Source organism: Ostrea edulis, chromosome 4, assembly GCF_947568905.1.
Source record: "Ostrea edulis chromosome 4, xbOstEdul1.1, whole genome shotgun sequence".
Classification (NCBI taxonomy): domain Eukaryota; kingdom Metazoa; phylum Mollusca; class Bivalvia; order Ostreida; family Ostreidae; genus Ostrea; species Ostrea edulis.
In genome coordinates this window covers 49,257,183-49,282,693 of record NC_079167.1, presented here as the reverse complement: position 1 = coordinate 49,282,693, position 25,511 = coordinate 49,257,183, and the positions used below count along the sequence as shown (strand labels likewise).

At 37.7% G+C, this 25,511-nt stretch overlaps 1 protein-coding gene across 2 annotated transcripts in view; it reads right to left on the bottom strand.

Moving 5' to 3' along the window:
- Nucleotides 1-25,317, bottom strand: part of LOC125671961 (uncharacterized) — a 30,723-nt gene extending 5,406 nt beyond the window's left edge. Inside the window, exons 1-8 of one of the 2 annotated variants that reach the window (XM_048907965.2) lie at nt 25,248-25,317; nt 25,002-25,064; nt 21,788-21,840; nt 17,376-17,425; nt 16,015-16,107; nt 14,729-14,896; nt 14,443-14,564; nt 1,719-1,920 (exon numbers count right to left, since the gene is read on the bottom strand). In XM_048907965.2, coding sequence (XP_048763922.1) covers nt 1,719-1,920; nt 14,443-14,564; nt 14,729-14,896; nt 16,015-16,107; nt 17,376-17,425; nt 21,788-21,840; nt 25,002-25,064; nt 25,248-25,265 — 769 coding nt within the window. In that variant the 5' untranslated portion in view covers nt 25,266-25,317. The remainder of the gene's footprint in view (nt 1-1,718; nt 1,921-14,442; nt 14,565-14,728; nt 14,897-16,014; nt 16,108-17,375; nt 17,426-21,787; nt 21,841-25,001; nt 25,065-25,247) is intronic. The other variant, XM_048907966.2, reaches the window with a different exon arrangement.
- Nucleotides 25,318-25,511: the final 194 nt, after the last annotated feature.

The window sequence follows — 25,511 nt, the reverse complement described above, 5'->3', positions numbered from 1 at the left end:
CACGTCATTTCCTTGAGGACTAGTCAAATTTCCTACATCATATACATTATCATTGCATACATATGGAAATGCAGTACCTAGAGTCATGATCCGGTGATCTTCTCGTTTTCTACGAAAAAGGGCACTTAATATTAGACTATTTGTGTGATGGTAAATATTTTCCCAAATCATTACCTTCATGGACAAGATGGAGTGGTCCGGTGAATTAAAATGCTTGAAAAGATGTTGGTTACCACCATTATTTATTTGATTGATTGATTGATTGAATATTGTTTAACGTTCCTCTCGAGAATATTTCACTCATATGGAGATGTCACCACTGCCGGTGAAGGGCTGCAAAATTTCGGCCTATGCTCAGCGCTTATGGCCTTTGAGCAGGGAGGGATCTTTATCGTGTCACACCTGCTGTGACACGGGACCATTTAGTCGCCTCATACAACAAGCAAGGGGGTACTGAGAATTTATTCTAACCCGGATCCCCACGGGATTATTTATTTGAAATATGTACCCCGATATTCTTTTATTAAGTGAACCCATAGTTTCTCTCACATAAATTAAGTCACATAGGTTACACTCAATAGCGTAGACAACATTAGAAGATTTACAAGTCAAATTATCAAAAGTTTTGGTACAGAAACTACATCCAGTGAGATTACTACCAAATGAATTTCTAATGATCACTATATCACAAGTTTTACAATTTTTTACGGAACATTTTGAGATCGAGCACATGAGATCTGAAAAGGAATAATCAAAATTATCTCTTAAAGGATTTTTGTACCAAAGCTGATTATATCTCGAAGGATAATCCAAGGGACAACAACCAAACTGTTCGAGTCCATGTCCCTTATAGACTCCACAGAGTGACACCTTTTTATACTGGGCGACGTGTCATCCAGTATTGTATCGTTATTGTGTATATTCATGAAAGAACATATATCGAGCGACAAGTATCCTCGGGGACAGACACATGCTCGACGGTTAAATGAAAGGTGAAGATAACGAACAGTGATCAATCTCATAACTCCTATAAGCAATATAAAATAGAGAGTTGGGCTAACACGGACACCTAGATATAACAGAGGTGAGATCAGGTGCCTAGGTAGGTAAGCATCCCCTGTCCACCGGTCACACCCGCCGTGAGCCCTATATCTTGATCAGGTAAATGGAGTCAAAACGTAGTCAAAATAACTTTTTACATGTCAATGGTAATATTCTTATCTAAACCACAAAATCTGAAGAGATACTGAAAAATAATTTTAAGGATATTCATCCCTGGGAGACCATGTGATTTTCAGAGAATGTTTAACAGGAATCGGTTTTCATTGCTTTTCAGGAAAGGTAAACTTTTTATGTCATAACTCTTGTCAATGACAAGAACCCCCACATAATTTGGACATACTTGGGTCCTCTGTACTACATTTTTACCAAGTAAGAGGAAAATTCACTGAGCAGGGGTTCGGACTGGGATCTACTTCCAGATCAGGCATAATATTACTTTGTATACTATACAATTCTGAATTAATATGGCTGAAAGCAGGTCTTTATACGAGAACTCTTCAGTCTATATTGCGCAACATACAGATATAGTTCACTCGTATAGCAGGTACTAGCAACATCGACTACAGATGCACTTCTACAAATATGGTTTTATCCGAAGATATGGTGTCCCTGTCCCGCAGAGGCCAAAGATAACGTAAATTGAATTGGTGACATACCTCCATATTTCTGGTTGATTTGGTCGCATGCGTCGTTGTACTTGCCAGACAGGTAATATTGCTTGAAAGCAGGGTTCCACCACGAAGGTAGATCGCTGTCCTTTTTCACCATCATTCCGACCCCGTTAATATCACATTTATATCGCCCAGGAAGAACCTCCAAATCATCAAACCGCGTTCGCGGTGAAAATAAAGCATCAGCCTGGAATACAAAAAATGTGTCAGATATTTTCATATGATTACAAGAGCATAACCGCGACTTCCCGAGAAACATTAGTTAATACTGCAAAAATCTGAAGTTTATGTGTTGGTATACTTGTGTGCAATTGTTCATGTGGACATGAAGAATAACAACTGACCATATTGAGGCTTCTGTTTCATACAGGTCAGGGAGAGGGGGAAGGTTATCCTGTACAGAAAGCCTGGCCTTTGCTCATGTGCAACTCATGTGAGACTATGTAAGAGTAGGATTTGCAATCAAAGTTTCACATGTACAAATGCTTGCTCACCAGAATTTTCATGAGAAGAGGTGAGGTTTTCATAAACATGTATACATATTAATAGCTAACGTGAGCAAATTACTTGCAATTGTATCAAGTACATATTGCTCATGTGAGTATCAGGCGAAACTGAAGACATATTTTCTCTTTCTATTGTGTGAAAAGGGTTTTAAGTCCAATTTGCTCATACAAGCAATAATTGAGCAATTTCAGCTTCATGAAGTCTTAGCAACAAGATATTATGTAATCATTTGTTTCAATTATATCGATTGATATCAGCAGAAATCAATCTATATATGTCCATATATTAACGTTGAAATTTTGTAATCCCACTACAATCCGTTATATTGGTCCTTTCTTTTTAATATTACCCCCAGCAAGTAGAAGTGCATCAATTCACCACGATGCATTGAAAACCGCGATTCTGTCAGCCAAATCGATTCTCTATTCACGACTGAGCAAAATCGGTTCGGTTCAATATTTAAAAAAAAAATAGAATGTGTAAAAGTTATCAATTTAGTTCTTTTAACTTTCAACAGCGTCCAATCAGCACTTAGGTCATTCAAACAAACAAGATGGAGGAGCATGCTGGCAATCCAATGTTCAAAGATCCTCCCAAATCACTTGAATTCAAAGAGTGGGTGTATTTTGGTTTTATATAGGTAGTAAATGATAAAAAAAAAAAAAAACAGCTAGAAGCGCGAGCGCTTGGACTAATTTTGCATTTGGAAATTTAGAATACGCGGCAAGGATGATAAATAGATTAAGTTGAGATGAAAAATCTTGTCGTAAAGTGTTGACCATGTACTGTATACCAGAGCAGGTCTCCAAGACGTTAGACATTATGATTCTTCTTATTAATGCGCCATAAATCGAGATCGACTTTCTGATTAAATGGATCGGGGGTCAATCACAAGAGACAAAACCGAAACAAAGTGCCCGCCAAAATTGAGTTCGATGTCCATGCTGTTAATATTGTGAACAGTTGACAGGGAGTTGATGTTGCTGTAGTAACTCCAGACGTTATGTTTAAGCCATTGGGTAAGCAATTTACAAACTCGATCTCCAATATATCGAAATGTTCCAGAAGGAGGAACCTCGTACAGTACTACCCTAGATCTTAATTGCGTGTATTATTGCTAATGTTGAGTGTTCTAAACTCTAATATCTATAAATGTTGGGATCTTGTTCACTCAATCCTTTTATTTCATTTTGATTATAGTATATTATTAGATTCTGCAAAGGGATTTTTTATTTTAAACATTCAGATCCCTAAAATGTCAATGTTTAATATTACTTTTAATTCAAACCTTCTGTGTTGGGCATTGCGCAAACTTGGGTATAGCTGTGTATCTTTTAATTACTTGAAATTGTATTTTCCAAGTGATCTTCAACATATAGTCAGATAGTCCTGGTGAATAATACATTTTCCTATGTCAGATGGTCAGATGAGTTTGTTATAAGTTAAAACGGAGACTGAACACTTAAATTCATTTCTAAAAAATAGTCTGAGTGTTTACGTTTACTTCTGAGTAGTGAGTACAAGTGCTTCAAACTGAAAAATCATTTGAGGTGTATCATGATAAATAGATGGAACCGACAGTGGAGTTAAAGCGTTCGAGACTGAGATTGTTGTGACAAAACAATGAGCTAGTGAAAGATTCAAAGAACTTACGTATACTGTTGTAAATGTGAATTCTGCATGTGTGTAATTAGGATATATCATTTTCACAGCATCATTGATCATTTGTGTCAATAGTAGCTATTTATTAGTAGTTTGTTCCCTGTGATTTGTTGTAAATTATTATGCCATAAAATTCTATTGATTTATTAGTAGTTTCTTACCATTGCCTTGTTCATAGTTTGTAACCTGTGGTTATTTTAGTGGTTTGTTACCATTGCCTTGTCCATAGTTTGTAACCAGTGGTTTTTTTAATGGTTTGGTATCAATAATTTGTTATTAGTTTGTAAATTGTTGAAATAAATTGCTTGATTCAAAATTTGTTACAAGAGATTTAGTTTTTGTTTGTATAATAATGTGGTAACACAACCCGACTCAAACTGGCTAACGATATATTGATTTCCTGACCCGCCATCTTGCCAGACGTCTCCACGGACACAGCCTGTCTAAAGGACATATCTGGAGAGATTTGTCAGGTAATTCCTCAACTATTACGACATTGGCGTCGCTGGTAGCTGTGGAATCTACGAAAAATTGCTGCTCACCGTTACTCGTATCGAAAAATCTGTTATTCCCTGTGAAGTTATTGTGCTTCTCACGAACCACGTGTAGACAACTGTTAATAGTTCATTAAGGGGTTCAGAACGAATAAATATCAAATTTCTTCAGTAGACATTGTAATATGTTTTTCATTATCTATACTTTGAACGTTATTTTAGTGCATAAAGTAGATTGTTTTCTATAATACACTTGAACAGTAAGACCACGTGATCATATTTCCCGCTGTTTTGATTACCAAATTTACGGCTCACATTTTGTGCCATTAGAATTTTTTCGGAATTTCCAGAATTTTGATATCGATTTTATTTGGATTTATGAAATATTGATTGATTGATTGATTGTGTATTGTTTAACGTCCATCTCGAGAATCTTTCACTCACACCATTGCAGGTGAAGGGCTGCAAAATTTAGGCCTATGCTCGGCGCTTACGGCCTTTGAGCGGGGATGGATCTTTATCGTGCCACACCTGCTAAGAAAAGTAAAGTTACCTAGGACAAATTTCATCCACATTTATTAATCAGCTGTAACTCCCACCCATAGGCTTATACTTGCATTTGGTATTGGGGTCACTAGCTCTGCTCATACTCTTCGCTATCACCCTATTATCTTCTTTCTGGGTTATATTGGATAAGTAAGAAAGTTGTATAGATTATGGCTTCAAATAAACCAATCAACCTGTACAAAGCCTCTGAGAATGATTTAAAATCGTTGGAAGGAATTGGTAATGCTAAAGCTAAAAGAATTCTGGAGCTTAGTGAAGCCAAGGAAAACTTTCAGTGATTTGGCAGAAGTGACACAGATTACACTCGTACAGTGGACAGCATGGAGTGAAGCATGTGTTGTCACCACTTAGAAGCCCCAGGGAGAAGCTTCAGCAAATCTACCTGCACTCGTACCTTATGACACCAATAAACTTCATCTCACCCTACTTGAAATGAATAAGTCTCAAGCAGCTACGATATGACGTTTAAACCTTGAGAACGGAAGTTGTTCTGAAATCGATGAGTCAGTATTACCAGTGTACAATACACCTAGTGCACCGACTAATGGACTTTAGGATCCAGAAGAAAGCTTGGATAAAACGATGATCCTCACTACGGACATAGTTCAAACACCAGCCAAGCAGTCAGATAAAGAAAAGGAACAGAAATTTATTATAGACAAACTGACTTCTGTTATACCTTCATCAGGTTACAGATCCACTTAAGGGAGCTAAGCCTAAAACAAGTACAACCCTTACTGGAAAATTAGGAGACGCTGATTTTCAGGATCTGTCACCCATACATTTAAGGTCCCACATTTGGAAAGGATGGCAAGCCTCGCGCGACCAAGGAAGTAAGCAGTGAAAAATCGAATGCTGTAAGACGAATGTCAACACCAAAGCCTAAGTCTCAGGAACCTCAAAGCGAATCCAGTGCCGTGAGGTCTCTGACTCCCAAGGGGAAAGACGGGTAGGAAAACAAAAAAGATCCTCATCATCCAGTTCTTCAGAGCATAATAGCAAGTCAAAGTGGACTCAAATGTCACGAAGCATGTCCAGAAGAAAAAGTCCACAGGTTTAAAAAATGCCTGTATTCAAGGGTACTGAGAGTCCAAATTCGGAATCTTTTATTTGGATTGCTGCGCATCGTGGATGGTCTGAACACAAGAAAGCTTTCCGCCTCCTAGATCATTTGGGTGGCGTAGCCCTAGAGAACGCCAGGAAAGTGAACCAGAATGGTGACTACAAGGACCTGAAACGGCAGTTAAAGCAGATATTCAGCAGGAAAGAGGTATCCATCCTTGCTCGTCGTAAGCCGCCCTTCACTAAGTAACTTGAAAATGAGAATGTTGAGGATTTTGCCCAGCGTGTCTACTTCTTGGCATTAGATGGCTATGAGAACTGTGAAGGGAACATGATTGAGGAGATAACAACGGACACCTTCTTACGAGGTTGTCGAGATAAGGAAGCTGTTATGAAAGATGTGGATAGAAAGCCGACAACACTACAGAAAGCTGTAAAATACGTACGAACTGATATCGCAAACCATCGTGCAATGTATGGGTCAAGAGGATGTACCAGAGCCACCACATTTGCTCAACGCCAAGTTTCATTCCCAAGCAGGGAGGGGTCCCCAGCAAGTGATTCTTCTCCAAGTAGGGCTCAGCCAAAGCTCTCTAAACAGAAAGATAGCAACGGACCCTCCTTGGATGAGCTAATAAGTCATCTTACTAGATGGTTGAGAAGTTGACCACAACTGTTCAGAAGTCAATTGGTAGGTAACAGACCCCACCTAGTTCTCCAGTTGTACGATGGCGGTTACTTGAGAAAACACGAAGTATGGTTACATCACCAACCAGAGGGCAGCGCTACAATTCCTCGATCAGGAGTAACCAGTATAACAAGACTGTAACTGGGACAAAAAATCCTAAATCTGATGATTTAAATGGGAAGGGGTAAAGTCCGTAGGCCCTTACTTGACATTTGATGATAGCGGCCTAAAGGATCAGTTAATTACTAAAAGAAGAACTTTAGGGAAAAGTATTTAGCTTGATGTCGTCATGGAGGGGAAACCATAAAATGTCATCATTGATACAGTGGCTATGATTACCCTTATCAATGTACACATAATTCCACAGAACCAACTAGTCAATGCTGGACTCATAAAATTAAAAGGATTAGGATCCCAACTTATACATGACAGGTTAATAAGAAATGCCACTTTTGAAATTGACACTCTACATGTATCCTGGGACTGCTGTGCTGTGTCAATGGAAGATGACATCCAGGGGTCCGTATTTGCCCAACTATATTTTGTATTGCTTATAAGAGTTATGAGATCGATCACTGTTCGTTATTTTCACCTTTCATGATAATAGGACTGGGTTTTCTTGAGGCCAACCATGAGGATTATGAACATAAGAGAGGGAACATTGTCTCTATAGGGCAAGACATTTCCAGTGAAGTTGATATCTAACCCACATGAAGAGCTAACTTGCTCTCGGTGCGGTACCCGCAGTATGCCTACCGCCCAATGCTATAGCCCGAGTACCAGTTCAACTTGGCAACCCATTTATTGGTGATTATGTTGTTTCCCAAGTTTGTCTGAAATTTGATGTTCTAGGATCGCATACCTTGGGAATAGGTTGTACAACCATGGGCTTTATAAATGATACCAATATATCCATTAAGATCAACCATATCTGTGTCGGTGATGATTACACACTTACAGCACATCTTACTGACATGTACGATAGGTCAGTCTCTTAATGACACATCTTACTGACATGTACGATAGGTCAGTCTCTTAATGACACAGAAAAGTGCTGTGTTATACAGTTGCTAATGGAATACATGTAACATCATGATCTTAACCTTGGACGCTTAACGGCGATAACACCCAGAATCATCAGCCAGTAAAACAAAAAATGCGCAGACCCCCCTCGGGTTTCAAGATCAGGAAAAAGAACAATGGACAAAATCCTGCGAGCTGGAGTCATACAGCCATCAAGTTTTGATTGGGCATCAGTACCCATCCTAGAGAGAGAGAGATTACTGAGCCCTGAATGGGTGTATATATTACTGAGCCCTGAATGAGAAAACGAAAGAAAGCCTGTTATCCCTTACCAATAATCGAGGGTTGTTTGGATACCCTTTAAGGAACAAAATATTTTGCCACACTCGATATGGCCTCTGGCTATTATCAGATAAAGAAAGGAAAAAAAAGATCGTCATAAAACTGCATTCATAACACACTATGCGTTGTTTGAACACACCCGTATGGGAATGTGGCTCTGTAATGCCCCAGCTACATTCCAAAGAGCAATGCAGCTTGTGCTCAGAGGTATTACTTGGAACCAGGTCCTTGTCTATCAAAATGATGTTGTAGTTCTTGGGAGTTCTTGGGAACAGCTTCGAAAATAGCTTGGAGAACTTACGGGAGGACTTTGACAGATTTAAGTTACACAACTTGAAATTAAAACCTAGAAAATCCACTTTATTTCAGAGAAAAGTTGAATTCCTGGGCAAAGTAGTGAGCAGTTCCGGTATTTCTGTGTCGCCTTCAAAGAAAGAAGCAGAACCGACATGGTCCGTACCCGCCACACAAACTGAGCTGCTATCTTTTCTGGGCTTCTTGAATTACCATAGAGCCCATATTAAGGACTATGCCACAATATGTGCTGACCTTTATGATTTGGCACAGCAGAGAGGGGATATGGCTTGGATGGATAGGCACCAACTTGCATTTGATAGAGCAAATAGGGCCTTGGTTTCAGTACCATGTTTGTCATACCCGCGCCCTGAAGGCTTATTCATATTGGTTACTGACACCTCCGATATGAAAACAATTGGAGCTGTACTATCCCAGGTCCTGGATGGCCTGGAGAAGGTTATCTGTTATGCAAGTCATGTCTTGCTCAAGCCTCAACGCAAGTATTGCACAACTAGAAAAGAACTCCTCTCTGTTGTTAAATCCTGCAGTCACTTCAGGCATTATCTCCTTGGGCGTCGTTCCCTGTAACGCACAGACCACAATAGCTTGGTATGATTGATGCGCTTTAAGTACATAGAGGACAGCTGGCCCGTGGCTGGAGGAATTAGCACAGTATAACATGGAGTTCACATACTTCGGAAAAAGCATACTAATGCTGATGGAATGAGTCGTTTACAGGATGAGTGTGATTGTTATGCTGACTCAGATCTCTCTGTCATTACTGTCGCAGAGCCCATGTACAAGGGGGCGATTTACGGAAGATGTTGACGATGTTCTTTTTGTCGATTAGACCATCCATTCCCGCTAGCCCTGTTCTAGCTATTCGATCACTGGGATGTAGAGTCTCACACATGGATTTGGGCAGTAAGTTTCACTCCCAACAGATGTGCAGAAGGAGGATACAGACCTGAAACCAATTATTGATTGGTTAGACAATAACCACGAACCTTCTCAGGCTGATCGCACACTTCAGAGTCCGGCAACGCGAGCGTTGTGAATAACAAGGAAATGTTTGACAAATGATTGACAACATGCGCCATTACAAATGGGATAACAAGGTAAATAGAGGTCAGTTTTGTTGGTACCAAAACAGCTTCAAGCAACTGTCTTGGAGGGGTGTTATGATTTCAAGACATCTGGACATTTGGGCCAGCAAAAGACCCTGGAGAAACATTTAACAAAATTACATAAGTTACAACATATTTCGTGACTGTATAGAATATGTTCAGTCATGCAGCACTTGCAATCAAAATAAGAAACCGCATGTGAGGCCTTGAGTCTCCTTGGGTACTTACCATTCCGGTTTCCCAATGAAGAGTGTGCATCTGGACATCCTGGGTCCATTCAACACTAGCGAAGATGGTAACAGCTATCTCCTGATGACGATTGACCAGTTCACTAAGTGGATTGAAATTGCTGCTCTCCCTGATCAATGCGCCTTGTCGGTAGCTCAAAAGTTCTCGGTGCACTTCATAGTTACATTTGGATGCCCAATTCAGGTTCATACAGACCAAGGCAAGAACTTAGATAGTAATCTATTCAAATCCATATATGAAGCTCTTCATATCGCTAAAACCCGAACTACACCCTATCATCCGTCATCCAATGGACAAGTAGAGAGGTATAAAACTGTCTTACAAATGATAAAGTGCTTTATCGAGAAGAAAAACAAAACAGTTTTTCCTTTACTAGCTATGGCTCTGCACTCAACTGCCCATCGGCAAACGGGGTTCACTCCTAACAGATTAATGCTGAGTCGAGAAGTCATTCAACCAGTACACCTAACAACAGGAAACATATTGTAAGACCCAAAGGATAGAAATGCCAAACTTTCCCAACACCTGGCGGTTGCCCATCAATTTGCTCGCCAGAATTTGATGTATACCAATTTGCTTTAAAAGCGAGACTATGATTTAAAAGTAGCAGAGTACCACTAAAACGAGGGAGATGTAGTTCGAGCACAAAAATTGGCCAGTCATCACCTTAGACTGGGTCATTCCTTGTGGCATGTAGACCTCCTGTGTATACTATCAGAGACCAGAAGAAGGAAAATGTCATCCACCCTGACCGTCTTAAGTTGTGCCAAGATCGAGATATTCCTATTTAGCTTCGGCGACTGCAGCACTAGAATTTCCACACAGAGACTCAGCAAAATCCAAGTGAAAAGGCAAGTGAAAAACCAGACGTAGATAACATTGCAATCACTGAGCAAAGTTTGAATGCCTCACAAGGTTACAAGGACAAGGATCCTGGGAAAGACGAGGAATGTGGCATGACCAAGGCCAATGTTGGAGACAGTCTTCAAAGAGATTGAACATCAAACACGAAGAGGAAGGTCATTGGTCCCTTCAGCAAGATTTAGATATTTTACTTTAGAATAATGTGCCGTGCATGTATATAGTATAATCCTGTCATTATCTTTGTGTATTTTATTCATCTTTATATTAGGGAACTGATTTCCCTACCTTTTTATTTTCATCCTTTGCCAGTGGCCCTGTTTGTGTGTTACAATCTTTTAGAATATATGTATATACTAGGCAAGACATTCATTTCAGATGGGTTATTTAAGAAACATGGATGATTTGGATTGGAGCCATTTTGTTCCAAAGTACGACCCGTCATCCACCAGTCGGTCGTCAAATAGAGACGATTGGGTCGTATTGAACGAGACCGATGGTCTCCTGGATCAGGAGTAAAGTTGCAGGAGCAGTCAATTGCAGGAGAAAACTTTCTACCAGAGACAGTCTCTGTAGTGGTAACCGACGCCGGTACTCAGATGTCCGTGTCCAGAGCCTCATGCTCTGGAATTTCACCAGCCCACAATCGGTTAGTTGTGTTTATTGTTTAACGTCCTTCTTGAGAATCTTTCACTTATATGGAGATGTCACTATTGCCGGTGAAGGGCTGTAAAATGTAGGCCTTTGCTCGGAGATTATGGCCTTTGAGCAGGGAGGGATCTTTATCGTGTCACACCTGCTACTGACACGGGACCTCGATTTTTGCGGTCTCATCCGAAGGATCGCCCCATTTAGTTGCCCCTTACGACAAGCAAGGGGTACGGAGGACCTTTTCTAACCTGGGTCCCCACAGGACGCCCACAATCAGAGCTACCATTGCCCAGTCTGTGGCAGAGGCCTGTCTGGATATGTGAAACGGCATGTTTTACGCTGCCAACTACCATGGTTTTGGATAGGTAGTCTCTCCTGCTGGGAATGCATACAATTGGAAGGGTCAGCTCTTAGCCTGACAGTGAAACACAGTATAGCCCGTAAGTCCTTTGACGATAACTTACCTGAGTGGTGCCAGCTGTTCAATGGATCACTACATTTATTCAGAATGGTTTGGTACGGAGGATCTAAAGGTTCGCCAGGTGGAGAATTCACTGTTCTTGAACATCAACTCATGACATTCTACAGCGTCCATTACAGTGATAGCCAAACATACCCTTGCACAATTTCCCCGATAAACCACATAAAGTGTGTACTTCATTGGCAGGTTATATCCACTATTCTCAAGGAAACATTCAAGAACCACCAATGAAGGCTATTCAAGAACCACCAATGGTGGCTCCTAACCACAGAGATGACTGTAGATAAGCCAATTAGTTGTGAATAGCCGTTACCAATAGTGTACAGCCATTTTCATCACGACAAAGTTCTCCAGCGTTCCAGCTATCTTAACTGGCCTCAATTGCAAGATGCTCTTCAGGGCAGAGGTTATGTGGACCTGGCGATAGCTAACTACATATTTCCCAGAGGATGGGATTCTTGGGAACAACAACAGAAGGTTTCCTTTGGAATCAACCCTCACTCTGTATGTGATGCTCACCCTGACAAGGCTTTCTGAACTGGTTAGCTTGCCACAGTGCTATGCTATTTGTGAGATTGGCATAGATCTAACCTCGTGATGCAGCTGTAATCCATGCCACAATCCTCAGAACTGCCAGCGCAAGCGCCTCGGGAAACAGACTTCCTGGCAGAAATGCTTCTCATGGCGCGTAACTTGGCAAGCCGCTCATACTGCATCGCCGAGATAATGGCATGGGTGAAGCAGCAGCGCACATGCTCACTACCATACACATGATGGATATATCAGATCATGTCTTCAATAGACACTGCTTCATTGGTGCGTTAAAGGAGCTCTCGACAGTGGCAGAGGGAATTGACCCATGTCAATTTTGGGGTCACATTGAAATCCGTACATGACCCGAGGATGGTAGCGCTAATACCACCGGAGCAGCCTTTCGCTTGAAACAGACGCCCCTGTCTTCCTCCTGCTCCTGGGTGTTGCCTCAATCATCTCTGGAACATACTCTTCTTAGTCAAACAAGCACCCCTTACAAGGAATACGCCGGCATCGCTTCTGCTGAAGATAGCTAATGCTAATGCCAAGTAGATCTATGGCCATTGAGTCCACTAATTATATGCAGTGCCATTCTTATGATCATTATATTTTTGGGGAACCTCATTTTGGATTGTACATACAATTTTCATATGTTTTTAGGAAAAGTGCATGATTTCTATTATCTTATGTTTCCTGCTACATGTGAGTCTTTTCATATCTTAAGGACAATCGAATTATTACTGTCCTCCATTTTCTGTTGTTGAAATGTTTAGGGTGGATTTTAATATAGCTGTAAAATTCATATAGTATAACTTGTCAATAAACATCATCGGTTCTACATGGAGGGGGAGAGGGTGGTACCACAACCCGACACATATGTATACGAGCTATATAACGATATATTGATCTCCTGATCCGCCATCTTGTCAGACGTTACCATGGACACCGCCTGTCTAAAGGACATATCTGGAGAGATTTGTCAGGTATTTCCTCGACTATTACGACAATACAACGATTTGTTTATGTTTTAGATAGTACTAAATAGATTGTTAACTTCATTTGCAAGTGAATTTCTATACTATTAAACCACTTTCAAATGAAAGTGGTGTGTATACCAGTAATTTGTTTGCCATTTTTTTTCCTTATGGGTATTCCTTTGCATCATTTTAAAGTGTTTAATGTATATCTATTAAATCTTGAATGCATATGCATTCATTTTTTATCCACTGTAGTTAATGTCAATAAAGATGTTTTTAAATCCATTTTTCTTGATAGCATTTTATGAGCAAAGTTCCTCACATAAGCATAATTTAAGAGGATTTGCTCGTGTGCAAAAGTTTGCTCACATGAGCAATTTACTTACTTTGCATGTTAAATCACACATGAGGCTCACGTACATAAAACCATGTTAGTTTTAACATGAGTGAGTCGTGTGCATTTGTGAACAAATTTTGATGTGTGATAGAATTCAGAGTCAGCAGATAAAAATCGAAAGAGAGCACGGTTTCACAATCTGAGCATAGTCCACATATCATAATATAGGGCCTTTTTACCACGCCTACTAGAACTTGTTTGTGTCCAAGTTAATGCACTCAGTTGAAAATCTTATGAATACCACAAGACAGGAATCTTTTATAAGCAACAGAATTTGTTATCATATGGCCAACCTTGATCTTTGATTTAATCTACCGCATATTAACATTTTAACATGATTTTCTTTTTTGAAAACAAAATTGGCTTTACACTACATGAAAATGTGTTGAAATATTTAGCCTTGTTACTTTCGAGAAGAATTCTAAACACTGAACTACGTATTGTGGTTCAGGGACCACGCGTTGAACAAACAAATCTATAGCACGTTACATGATAATACTGTTTCAACAAATTCTAGCCTTGTAGATGCTTAATTCTCCCAACATATCTGTTTGTACAACTGAACAAACTGTGAGCTATGATTTGAGCAAATGTAATTTACACTTAATGCTTACTTATCGTTTTTCGAAGTAGTGGTCTTACCCTGTAAACGATTTCTTCTAAGTCATATAGTAGTATTTGATCATGTCAATGTTTGAAATTGATTTTAAAACGTTTTCGAAGACCAGCAATTGCAGTAAATTACAACGAAATTACACTATTTGTTTCGCTGTAGAGTTTAGATACTTGCAGTTCGATTTGTTAGGAGTTGCTTAGCCTCTGCTATTCCGGAAGCCACCAACACTTGTTTTGGTCTTCCAAGCCCGATTCTAATTGTGCACTGTTCATTTGTAAAAGCTCCGTTTAGGTGAACTAAAATAAGGAAAATGTCAGCATTCAAAATAAAGATTACAAGATAGATCAAGAATATAATGTCATGTACTTCACTCGGAAAAAGTGGGATATTCGCAGCTTTCATAATGAATTCACTTCGCAATTCTTCTTTGTGCTAATCGACGTTATTTTGAACTACTGACCTATGACGGCATTCTGCAAGTTCTGTGGATTGAAATTCTTTGGATTTCCTTTCAGAACCGTGAAGGTGGAGGTTGTGGTCCTTATTGGTTCTGTGAACTGTAACGCATTGACGCGGTCCACTGAACTCACATACCCGGTACAGGCATCGAACCATCGCTCCATCAGACCTGGTTTAAACATAGAAATACAATCTTGTAACAATCAAACTATAAGATAAGAGGAGGCGGCGATATGAAATCACACTAAATGGGGATTCCGAAAAATCCTGGATCCGTCCCATCTTCTACATAGAGTATACATTCTGGTATGATAAATGATGTCTCTCACATAAATTATGATTTCCAATAATTGTTTATATTTCTGGGGTGTTTTTTTTTTTTTTTTTTTACATCAAGGGCTTGCTTAACTTTGAAAAATGCATTGTGATGTGTTAGTGTAATGATTCCGGATATTTGAGGTACGACCATGCGGAGTTCTCAATTAGTCACTTTCCATCACGTGATCTAATTTGTGTATAAATACCGAGATTCCGCAGTCGTCAGTGTCATTCAGATAGAAGACCCAGCCAAGTTGAGAGGACGAGATTATGTGTACTAATCAAGTATTCATAGTAAACAATTCCTCGCCTGTTCTTACAGTTAGAGAGTGAATTTGGAAGGCCATCAGAAGTCTGGCCTTTCACGAAGAGGTTGACCTCCAGTAAAGAGGCTAGCCATAGTTCGTTTTTGGTGTCGTCCGCATTGGCTGTACTCATTGTCCGTCCTGAATAAGGCATCCTACAGTGAGTGTAGTGGTTGAAGGGCTACCACATATACTGTCCGTCCTGAATAAGGCGTCCTACAGTATATGGGGTAATCCGAGGGCGACTGGGCTCTAGATCTACATTTTGTTAAGTTAGCACTACCAGTTTATCGTTGCTTGCCTCTGATTGATATAGTGATTCTCTGTTTGATGATAATTAACCTAGATAAGGTTAGGACATATTTGTATATTTTGGCAATCCACTAAAATCATACCAATTAGTTTGAATTAGTCATTGTTGAATACCCCAAACCCTGGAATTGACCAGGTACGATCCCAGAATTTAATGTAAATACGTTACATTATGGGCCTAATTCAACATTAAATCAAAAAAGCATCTTCTGCATTGCATCGTGTACTGGAAGTTTGTCATTTGAAATACACGACACAATGAGATAATGAATGTAAAGACAACTAATTATGGAATTTAGAGGCAAGAACTGAAACTTTGATATTTCCAGTTTGTACACTTTAATGTTCTTACCTTCTCCAGGATAAAATCTATCCCGTACCGTCCTGACACAGGCCTCAATAGGAACAACAGTCGTAGCACACTTCTGGTTGGCAACTTTACACACTGAGGAACAAATGTCATATGCACTTAAAATCAGTTTCCATTGAAGCCAAAATTCATTATATATTCATAGTACATGGATTTTGAACGTTAATTCCCCTATTTCGATGGAGTAAAGCATCATCAATAACAGGGATTAATAAATCTTTTCTGTGAGATGTCCAGACCAAAAAATCTTGAAAAGACAAGGATTTTATTTTCTGTTCTATTGTGAACCATCAAATGCTTGATTTTCTGAGGAGTGGAGTATAATATAAACATTTGAGCATCAAAATCAACTGAATCATCAAAACCCTTGATCACGGAATCAAGCGGATCACAAAACGCTTAACGTTGTGAATGCAGAGTAAACAAGAAATGAAATCCTTAACTTATGGAATCATCAGACCATATTTTAGAAAAATGAAGTGTATATCACAATTTTGATACGGAAGTGCATATCAAATTCTTATCCAGGTTATAGAATGAATCATCAATCCATGTTTGAGACATGTGGAGTAGATCGCCACATTCTGGACTGGATGTATAGAATGGAGTGGAATATCAAACCATTTAGGGCGGAGTAAATATAATTGATTGTTTTTCAATGCCTTTAATAGAATAGACAGAACAAGCATTCTGAGAGTATTGCATAGCAATACATAGTCCCCTACCGGTCGTAAAAATTATTGGACCGCAACAATATTCGAAGTTCTTTATGTAGATTACATGTATATTAAAGGGGGAAATTTGGGAACCAGGATAGAAATGGTTGGGAATCAACTACTATTGAGGTACAAGGACTAGACTAGGAAAAATTCAAAATTGATCTGTAACTTGTTATGGCAAAGCAATGTACCAAATATCAACTAAATATCTGCAAGAACAGAGAAAAAGTGCGGGGAAATGATTTGCTGGACTGATGGACAGACAGATGAACGGACGGACAAAGTGCAAACCTTAAATCCCATTCGACTTCGTCGGCAGGGGACTAAAATTAACTAAAGAAACTTGATATAACGATGTGACTCTTTCCGGAAAATTGTTCTCCCCTGTTGGTCTTTTCTTTTCTCACACTGAATTGATCCTTTATAGTGTGAATTTACCTTTTTTTGTATTATTGCAAAGGAAAGAAACGTTATGTAAGAGAGAAAAAATATTCAGCTTATAGCGAAACCTTGATCTAAAACAGAATGAATATATTTTCAATTTTTAGATACAACAGACATTGCTTATTGTATCAGAAATTGACTTTGAAATGACAAATTGTGTTTTATATCTTACTTTCTTACCTGCCTGTATCAGATCTAAATCCGCGCCTTTTAGTATTCCATCATCGTCACTAAAAAGGGAAAATTATTATTTCATTACACTTATATTATGCTGATTCTTTACTAAATGTGCCATTTGATTGGGTAACTGACCACATAACTGATATAGATAAAACATATTGCACAGATTACTTTACATTACACAAAAAAATCATATATTGTTTTGTCGTAGGAATCCCTGAACATTTTCCACACTGCAATGTCAAACCCGACAATCTCGTCGCGAACTCAAAAAACAACCAGAATAACTTGTTTACGACCTATTTCCCCAATATGAAGTATGGAATATTTCCCCAATATGAAGTATGGAATATTTCCCCAATATGAAGTATAGAATTGCTCTAAAGTCCGAACATTCTCGCAGTCTCGCTCTATCTTCACTTCACCATTCGCAGCACCCCTGAATCTTTGAGGAAAGCGAAGGAATCATGTGATCAAATTGTTTTGTCGGATATATACGAACATGCAGTCTTAGGTTTACTCCCCGTCTCTGTCCGTCAATCAGTCAATCTGTAACATTTCGTTTTCTACATTTCTTTCATATACTTTTAGGATTAGATATGATTTACCGTGTAACTAACTAATGATATCCTGATAATGACCCTTTGCTTAAAATTTGTTTACCTAGTGTTTTTCATACATGAAAATTACTATTGAATTCATACATTTCCCCCCTAGCAAAATCACCCAACGTTCCCAAAATGGTGTCAAAATTCCAAAGTAGGTTAGGCGATTATTTATCATTTCAACTTTTAAAAAAAAAAACACCATATATATTAAGGAGGAACAACACATCGTCATAATGACTGCCTTCCTTTTGAAACATGAATTAGATAATACTTGTATATTCCTTTTGAAACATGAATTAAGATAATACTTGTAATTCCTTTTCAATCTAATTGCCTAGCTGGGTAGCTCAGTAGTTTAACGTGTCGACTACAGGTGGTTTGAGTCTTGCAGGGGGTTTCACTTTTTTTTTTTAGATTACTTTCTAAAACTGCATTTTCAACGAAATCAAATAAATTTGAAAGTTGTTATTGTACATATCCTCCACTTTCCATCCATATCAAATCTCGGGTCTGCTATGCCTCTTTATAATATTGCGTAAATAGCGTCTTGAGGAGAGGTAATATTGGAAAATACGAGGATGTTTCTTCATTTAATTAATCAAGCGTATTTACAACCCTGTATGATGTTGGTTTCATGACCTGCGTGCCATGTCGCATAATCCAAAATATTTGGGGGAAATGTTGCCAAAAAAACAAAACAACTTTCAATACAAAAAAATCAAAAACCTTTTATTCACGGAGGAAATCAACATTGAAATCTTCCCTATTCAATATAAACTTAAATGAAATAAATGAATAATAAATTGATTAAAATTTGAATAAATAGATAAATAAATATAATAAATAAACGTCCAAAAAAGATACGATGATTTTCCCCAAATCAACAGGGCATAGAATAGCTTTTAAATTGGCGTGAAAAAACTGTTTCCGCACTTTTCTCGTAATGATTTCGTAATATTGATATGAACCTCACCGTGTACCATTATTAAGACCAAATTTCACTTTTGTCACGGTTTATTTATACAGTCCTTTGCATTAAATTTGTTTCTAGCATTTTCCTCTTATACTCTCAGGTATTGACATGAAACTTGCTATGTGCCTACTACAGATCAAGTTCGACTTTTGTCATAATTAATCCAGTTTACAAGAGTTACAGCCCTTGGCAAATATTCCTTCCCAATGTACTTTGCTTCCGTTGCGTTTGAAGGTAATGGAGTGTAATTTGGTACTTGCTGTTTAGTTTCCTAACTAACAAGTCTTTTTCACGAATTTCAAATTGATATAGCGCACTTGGTGTGCATTAGTAGTGTTTTCTTCAATATAAAGTTTTACAAATATTCTGATACAGAAAAGTCAAGAGTTCCTTTACTTAATTAGCATAAACATCACTGTGTTTGTATGGAGTATATAGTAGATGTAACTGTGTGTGCCATAACAATTACAAAAGACGAACCAGATAAAACATTCAAATTTTATTCGAGTATGACTGCACATAATTCAATTTGAAAACCTTTGGTTTAGGGTGGTCTTCGCGTTATTAAAATATTCGTTCCCACATTTAACCCTAAGATTTAGCCATCTGTGTAACGTTAAACACTTCGATGTCAATACCTGCGTGGTCCTGTGTGTGTGGCTGTTTATATGGAGTGCCAAATTAACATAAATTCAAATAATTGAAGAAATCTTTTTACAATTATTTGAAGATATCATCAAGTCAATTATTGCGCGCAGTAATTGAATTGATGTGTGCATCAAATCAATTATTGCTCTCATCAATTGCGCGCATCAATGTGGCGGAATTATTGCTCGCAAAATTTAATTCGGAACTCGGTATAAATGCTTTGAATATCTCTTATCTTTAATTATTGACAATGTTTTTGTATAAGGAGCTAGATATTGTTTTTATGAGAGAAAAAACCCAAATATCTCCCCAGCTCCCCAAATTGGAAGTGCTCCAAATGAAACCTTCTCCCCTTAATGTACTGCATGGTAAGAGGAGAAAGCATGAGCAGGAACATAGACATTATGAACTCCGACAAGCCACATAGGAGAAGTGTTCACAAGCTATTTTACATCCTCCACCCCTCTTAGATCCACTATATCTTTTAGGAAAATAATGGATCCTCCTGTCCCACTAATATGCACATCTACAATGGCAATGAAGCATTGTACAAAGTTTCAAGTCTATCCGATAAACCATATAGGAGGAGAAGTGTTCACAAGACGGACGGGCGGACGGGCAGAAAGCACAAAAACAATATGTCTCCCCGTGAAAGAGGGGAGACATAATTAATGCGCGCATCGATTCTTTTAAAGAGAGCAACAATTCAATTTTAAAAGAGATCATTAATTCAATTGTGGGTATGTTGAATTGAGAATATCTCTAATTATATAGTTGCTCTCTGTAAAAGAATTATTGCGAGCATCAATTGAATTAATGATCATTAATTCAATTGAAGATAGCAATAATTCAATTATTGCACGCCTACAATTCAATTGAAGAGAGCAATAATTCAGTTATTAATGAATAATTGAATTAATGTTCTCTTCTATTGAATTGTAGCGCGCACCAATTCAATTGTTGATATCATCAATTCATTTTAGAAAGCAGTAATTGAATTACAGTGTTCATCAATACAGCAAAATAATTTATTCAATTAATACGCGCAATAATTCAGATTTGAAGATATCATTGATTATTTGACTAGATATTTAATAAAATTCTTGCGCGCATCAAATGAATTAATGATATCTTCAATTATTTAATTAAAGATATCTTCATTTATTTAAGTCTATGTTAATGTGGCGCTCCATATGTTTAACCTACCTACAGCATCGTTTCTAATCGAGTTCGAGATCCAAGTTTTGCTCTGCACTGGAGCCCGGGAATCATGACATTTACAATTTTGGTGGGTAGAGGTCTTCCTGCTCTACAGGAGTTAGGTGACACTATCGTTCGCTTCAAACAAGTGATTTGACAGTAAAACTATAGCAATGCAGCATCAGTTAAAACTGATAGAGAATTGTCCAATCACTCATTTAATGCAAACGGCAGTGTCACCTAAGTGCATATTAATTGCTAGAGCCGACTGAAGTTTAATTTGAATTTCCAGACATGAATTATGAAGGTTCGGTGGTGGCCGGTTAGTCCAAATATACAGCTAGGGCGAATCTCAGCCGAGATATATGCTTATCGCTCATGACCATATCAGTGAGGGTTCTTTAACGTGCCAAAGCCTTCCGCGACATGGACCTCCGTTTTTAAGGTCATACCCAAAAGGACTATGACTCTCACCTCTAAATGCCGAGCTTTTGGCGAGAAAGCAATCACTATCTATGTTATACATGTACGTCCTAAGTTTGACGCAGCCATAATACGAGCGGGACTCCAACTCAAAACCTTCTCTGTCACGAAGCGAACGCTCTATTAATCCGCTACCGCGACCGGTCTTGTTAGTATGAGTTTCATATGATATTTCAAATTAATTCATACACTCAGCCATGTATAATAACAAGTTTCATTGTTGAAATTTCACTTAGAGCTAAACTGAATTGATTTTAATAAGTAGCACAGCGGTGTTATCTAAGAAGTGCACCCCTCATGGACACTAACTACATGTAGATGGACACTTCCCATGCATAGACAAATTTCGGGAGCAAAAAACCTCTGTGAGACAAGCGAAAAAAAAATAGATCTATCAGTAGGAATGGTGGTATGAAGTCAGCATCCCTTCCACCAGCTTGATACTAAAATCTTGACACATACAATGTTGAACATATTTTACCGTAAGTTTTCTCACTTACATGAAATTCCAAGGTCGTCTGTTCCCACCGACAGCAAATACCCATGTCTTTCCCTGTAATGTGAACAATATCTATAGTTTATTCTTTGTATATTGAGACTGTCAGGACGAATGCTGAACATTTGTTATTTCATGTACATGTAAATCATATATCTTTTCGTCATCCAAGTATTTATTTTCAAACAATAAAAAAAATTATTATTATAAAAGACCAAGTATTTACAGATCTGGCTACACTATTCTGTATCTATGTATCAGGCTAGAGTATTCTGTATCTATGTATCAGGCTAGAGTATTCTGTATATATGTATCAGGCTAGAGTATTCTATATCTATGTATCAGGCTAGACTATTCTGTATTTAGATATCAGGCTATACTATTCTGTATCTATGTAGACTATCTGTACTTATATATCAGGCTAGATTATCTGTACTTATATATCAGGCTAGAGTATTCTATATCTATGTATCAGGCTAGACTATTCTGTATTTAGATATCAGGCTAGATTATCTGTACTTATATATCAGGCTAGACTATCTGTATTTAGATATCAGGCTAGACTATTCTGTATTTAGATATCAGGCTAGACTATTCTGCATTTATATATCAGGCTAGACTATTCTGTATCTATGTATCAGGCTAGACTATTCTGTATCTATGTATCAGGCTAGAGTATTCTGTATTTATATATCAGGCTAGACTATTCTGTATTTAGATATCAGGCTAGACTATCTGTACTTATATATCAGGCTAGACTATCTGTACTTATATATCAGGCTAGACTATCTGTATTTATATATCAGGCTAGAGTATTCTGTATTTATATATCAGGCTAGACTATCTGTACTTATATAGCAGGCTAGACTATCTGTACTTATATATCAGGCTAGACTATTCTGTATTTAGATATCAGGCTAGACTATCTGTATTTATATATCAGGCTAGATTATCTGTACTTATATATCAGGCTAGACTATCTGTACTTATATATCAGGCTAGACTATTCTGTATCTATGTATCAGGCTAGACTATCTGTATTTATATATCAGGCTATACTATTCTGTATCTATGTAGACTATCTGTACTTATATATCAGGCTAGACTATTCTGTATTTATGTATCAGGCTAGACTATTCTGTATCTATGTTTCATGCTAGACTATTTTGTATCTATATATCAGGCTAGACTATTTTGTATTTATATATCAGGCTAAACTATTCTTTATATATCAGGTTAGATTATTCTGTATTTATATATCAGGCTTGACTTCGGGGTTTTGGCTCTAAGACGGGTCCACATTAGTCATCTCGTGTTAATGTTATGTATATTATATTATGACAAGTATTTCATCAATATAGGCACTTTTGGGGGCATTTCAGTTTTTAAGTACACATCTTGTTTCATACTATTGCTGAACATTAAAATTTAGCTTGAATACCGGTACGCAGAAAAGACTTTTTCTAGATTCCATAGCCCTTTGGGATAGTGGTACTTATAACTGATACTCAGGTGATCGATAAGACCTATGGGTCTCTTGTTTAGATGTCCTACTGGTATTGGTCTGCGTCAGTTCTGCGTTAACAATTTCAAACGTTTTTAACTTCTTCATAACTGCCCTTCCAATTCTTTTGAAATTTGATATGAAGCATTTTTGAGACAAGGGAAAGGGGACATAAGTAATAGATTTCGGGGTTCCTGCATCTTCAGGGGCTTAGGATGGGGCAACAACTGCCAAAAATTAAAAGAAAATTAAAAAGAATTCTTTTCTACAATCACACATCTGTAAGAAAAACTAAATGCACAGTGACGTAGAGCAGTAAGGCCTATACCAAAATTGTAAATTTCATGATCCCCGGGGTAGAGGTTCTGACTCCAGGGAAGGGCGAAATTTGGCATATGGTGTTTGTGTGTAAAACATTTGAATAACGTCTCCTTTAATACTATTGATACTGAATTAATTAAAACTAAATGGATATTTTGAAGGAGCAGGTAATTATATTATCAAAATTGTTAAGTTCGCTATCCTAGGGGTAGAGCAGATTTTGGTACCTGGGTGGAGCCAGAATGGCCATAGACCATTAGTGATTATTGTCTTTATCATTTGAAAGATCTCTTTAATTTTGCTGATACTGTTTAAAAACGGAAGGCATATTTACGAAAAACCAGAAAGGGGTGTACCAAAATTGTGATTTCGCAACCCACAGGTTCTGACTCCAGGGCAAATCGAAATTAGTCAGATAGTGTTAATGTAATATAATCATATTGTGTAAAGTCATTTATCAGTATGAACACTTCTGCCTTTGTGTTATTTTAAAAGAACAAATCTTGATGAATACTGCTGCTGAATATTAGAATTTAGCTTAGATATTCAGAACAGAAAAAGATATTATAGATTTCATATACCTTACGGCTAGTGGTGCTTATAACAATGTTCAAGTGACCAATAAGGCCCGTGGGTTCTATTTTATCAACATTATCCAACTTGTCTGCACTGAAAAGAATTTGTTGTTGTTGTTGATATACAATATTGGTCTTGCGAAAAACCCAATATACAATAAAAATAGATTATGTCGACGTTTCATGAGTTGTACCCTCTCCGAAGTTTTTAATTTATATATTCCATTGAATTTTTTTTTTTTTTTTTTTTTTTTATAATTTATTTGTTTTTTGACACATACGGACAATCAATCATACATACATTTCATTCTCTCCTGTGGTCACTTGCTGTACAGTATTGAAGCATAACAAAAAAAAACATGTAAAAATAAAAAAGAAATTAGTCAAAAATATCTTCCCATCTCTTCCACATTTTATCAAAGCTGTGCATTCTATGTTTTTGAATTGCAGCATATTTTTCCACATGATATTTTAACTTTAAGTGACATAATAATCCAACAAGGTTTGGTTCCTTATCCTGCATTAAACAGGTAAAGATGTATTGTTTAACATATAAAATTATAAAATTCATAACTTTGTTATTAAAAGTTAGTGGATGTTGCTGATTACGTTTACTTTTGGAAACTGAAATATAACTAAAATTGTATTTAGTAGGCCCTACGCTCTCTCTCTCTCTCTCTCTCTCTCTCTCTCTCTCTCTCTCTCTCTCTCTCTCTCTCTCTCTCTCTCTCTCTCTCACACACACACACAAGGCCACAGACCTACACTTAGGTAATGGTTAATGACAGTATATGTGACAGTATTTGTTTATTTCTTACCTGAACACATAATGGTAGTGCAATGGTCACAAGACCAACGGCATAAAGGCAAAGCATATCCATCTAAAAATAGAAACCAAGGTCACATCGGTTCATATTTAACTTTATTGCATTGAAATGATTTACTAATACATGTACGTACACAGCAGATTTAGATAAGATGGCAATTAAAAACTGATTCAATGCACTATCAACTTGAATTTAATTCCCACCAAAGAAGAAAATGCAGCGTCCGTGAAACCTTACCTGACGTACCTTAGTCATTCCTTTGGAGCGGGATGTTTTATAAACATTAGCCACGTGCTCTTGGATTTTACACGTGACCTTTTCGCCGGTGTGGTATTTAATAATAGTCGCTACGTCACCATCTAAAGGCCGTGGTTTGGAACAACTATCATGTAATCCATCAAATAAACAAATGATAATTTGGTTCAATTCCCCCCATCCTTAATAATTCAAAAATAAATCACTGTTCAAAAACTAGAAAATAGCCCTAATTATTTTACACAT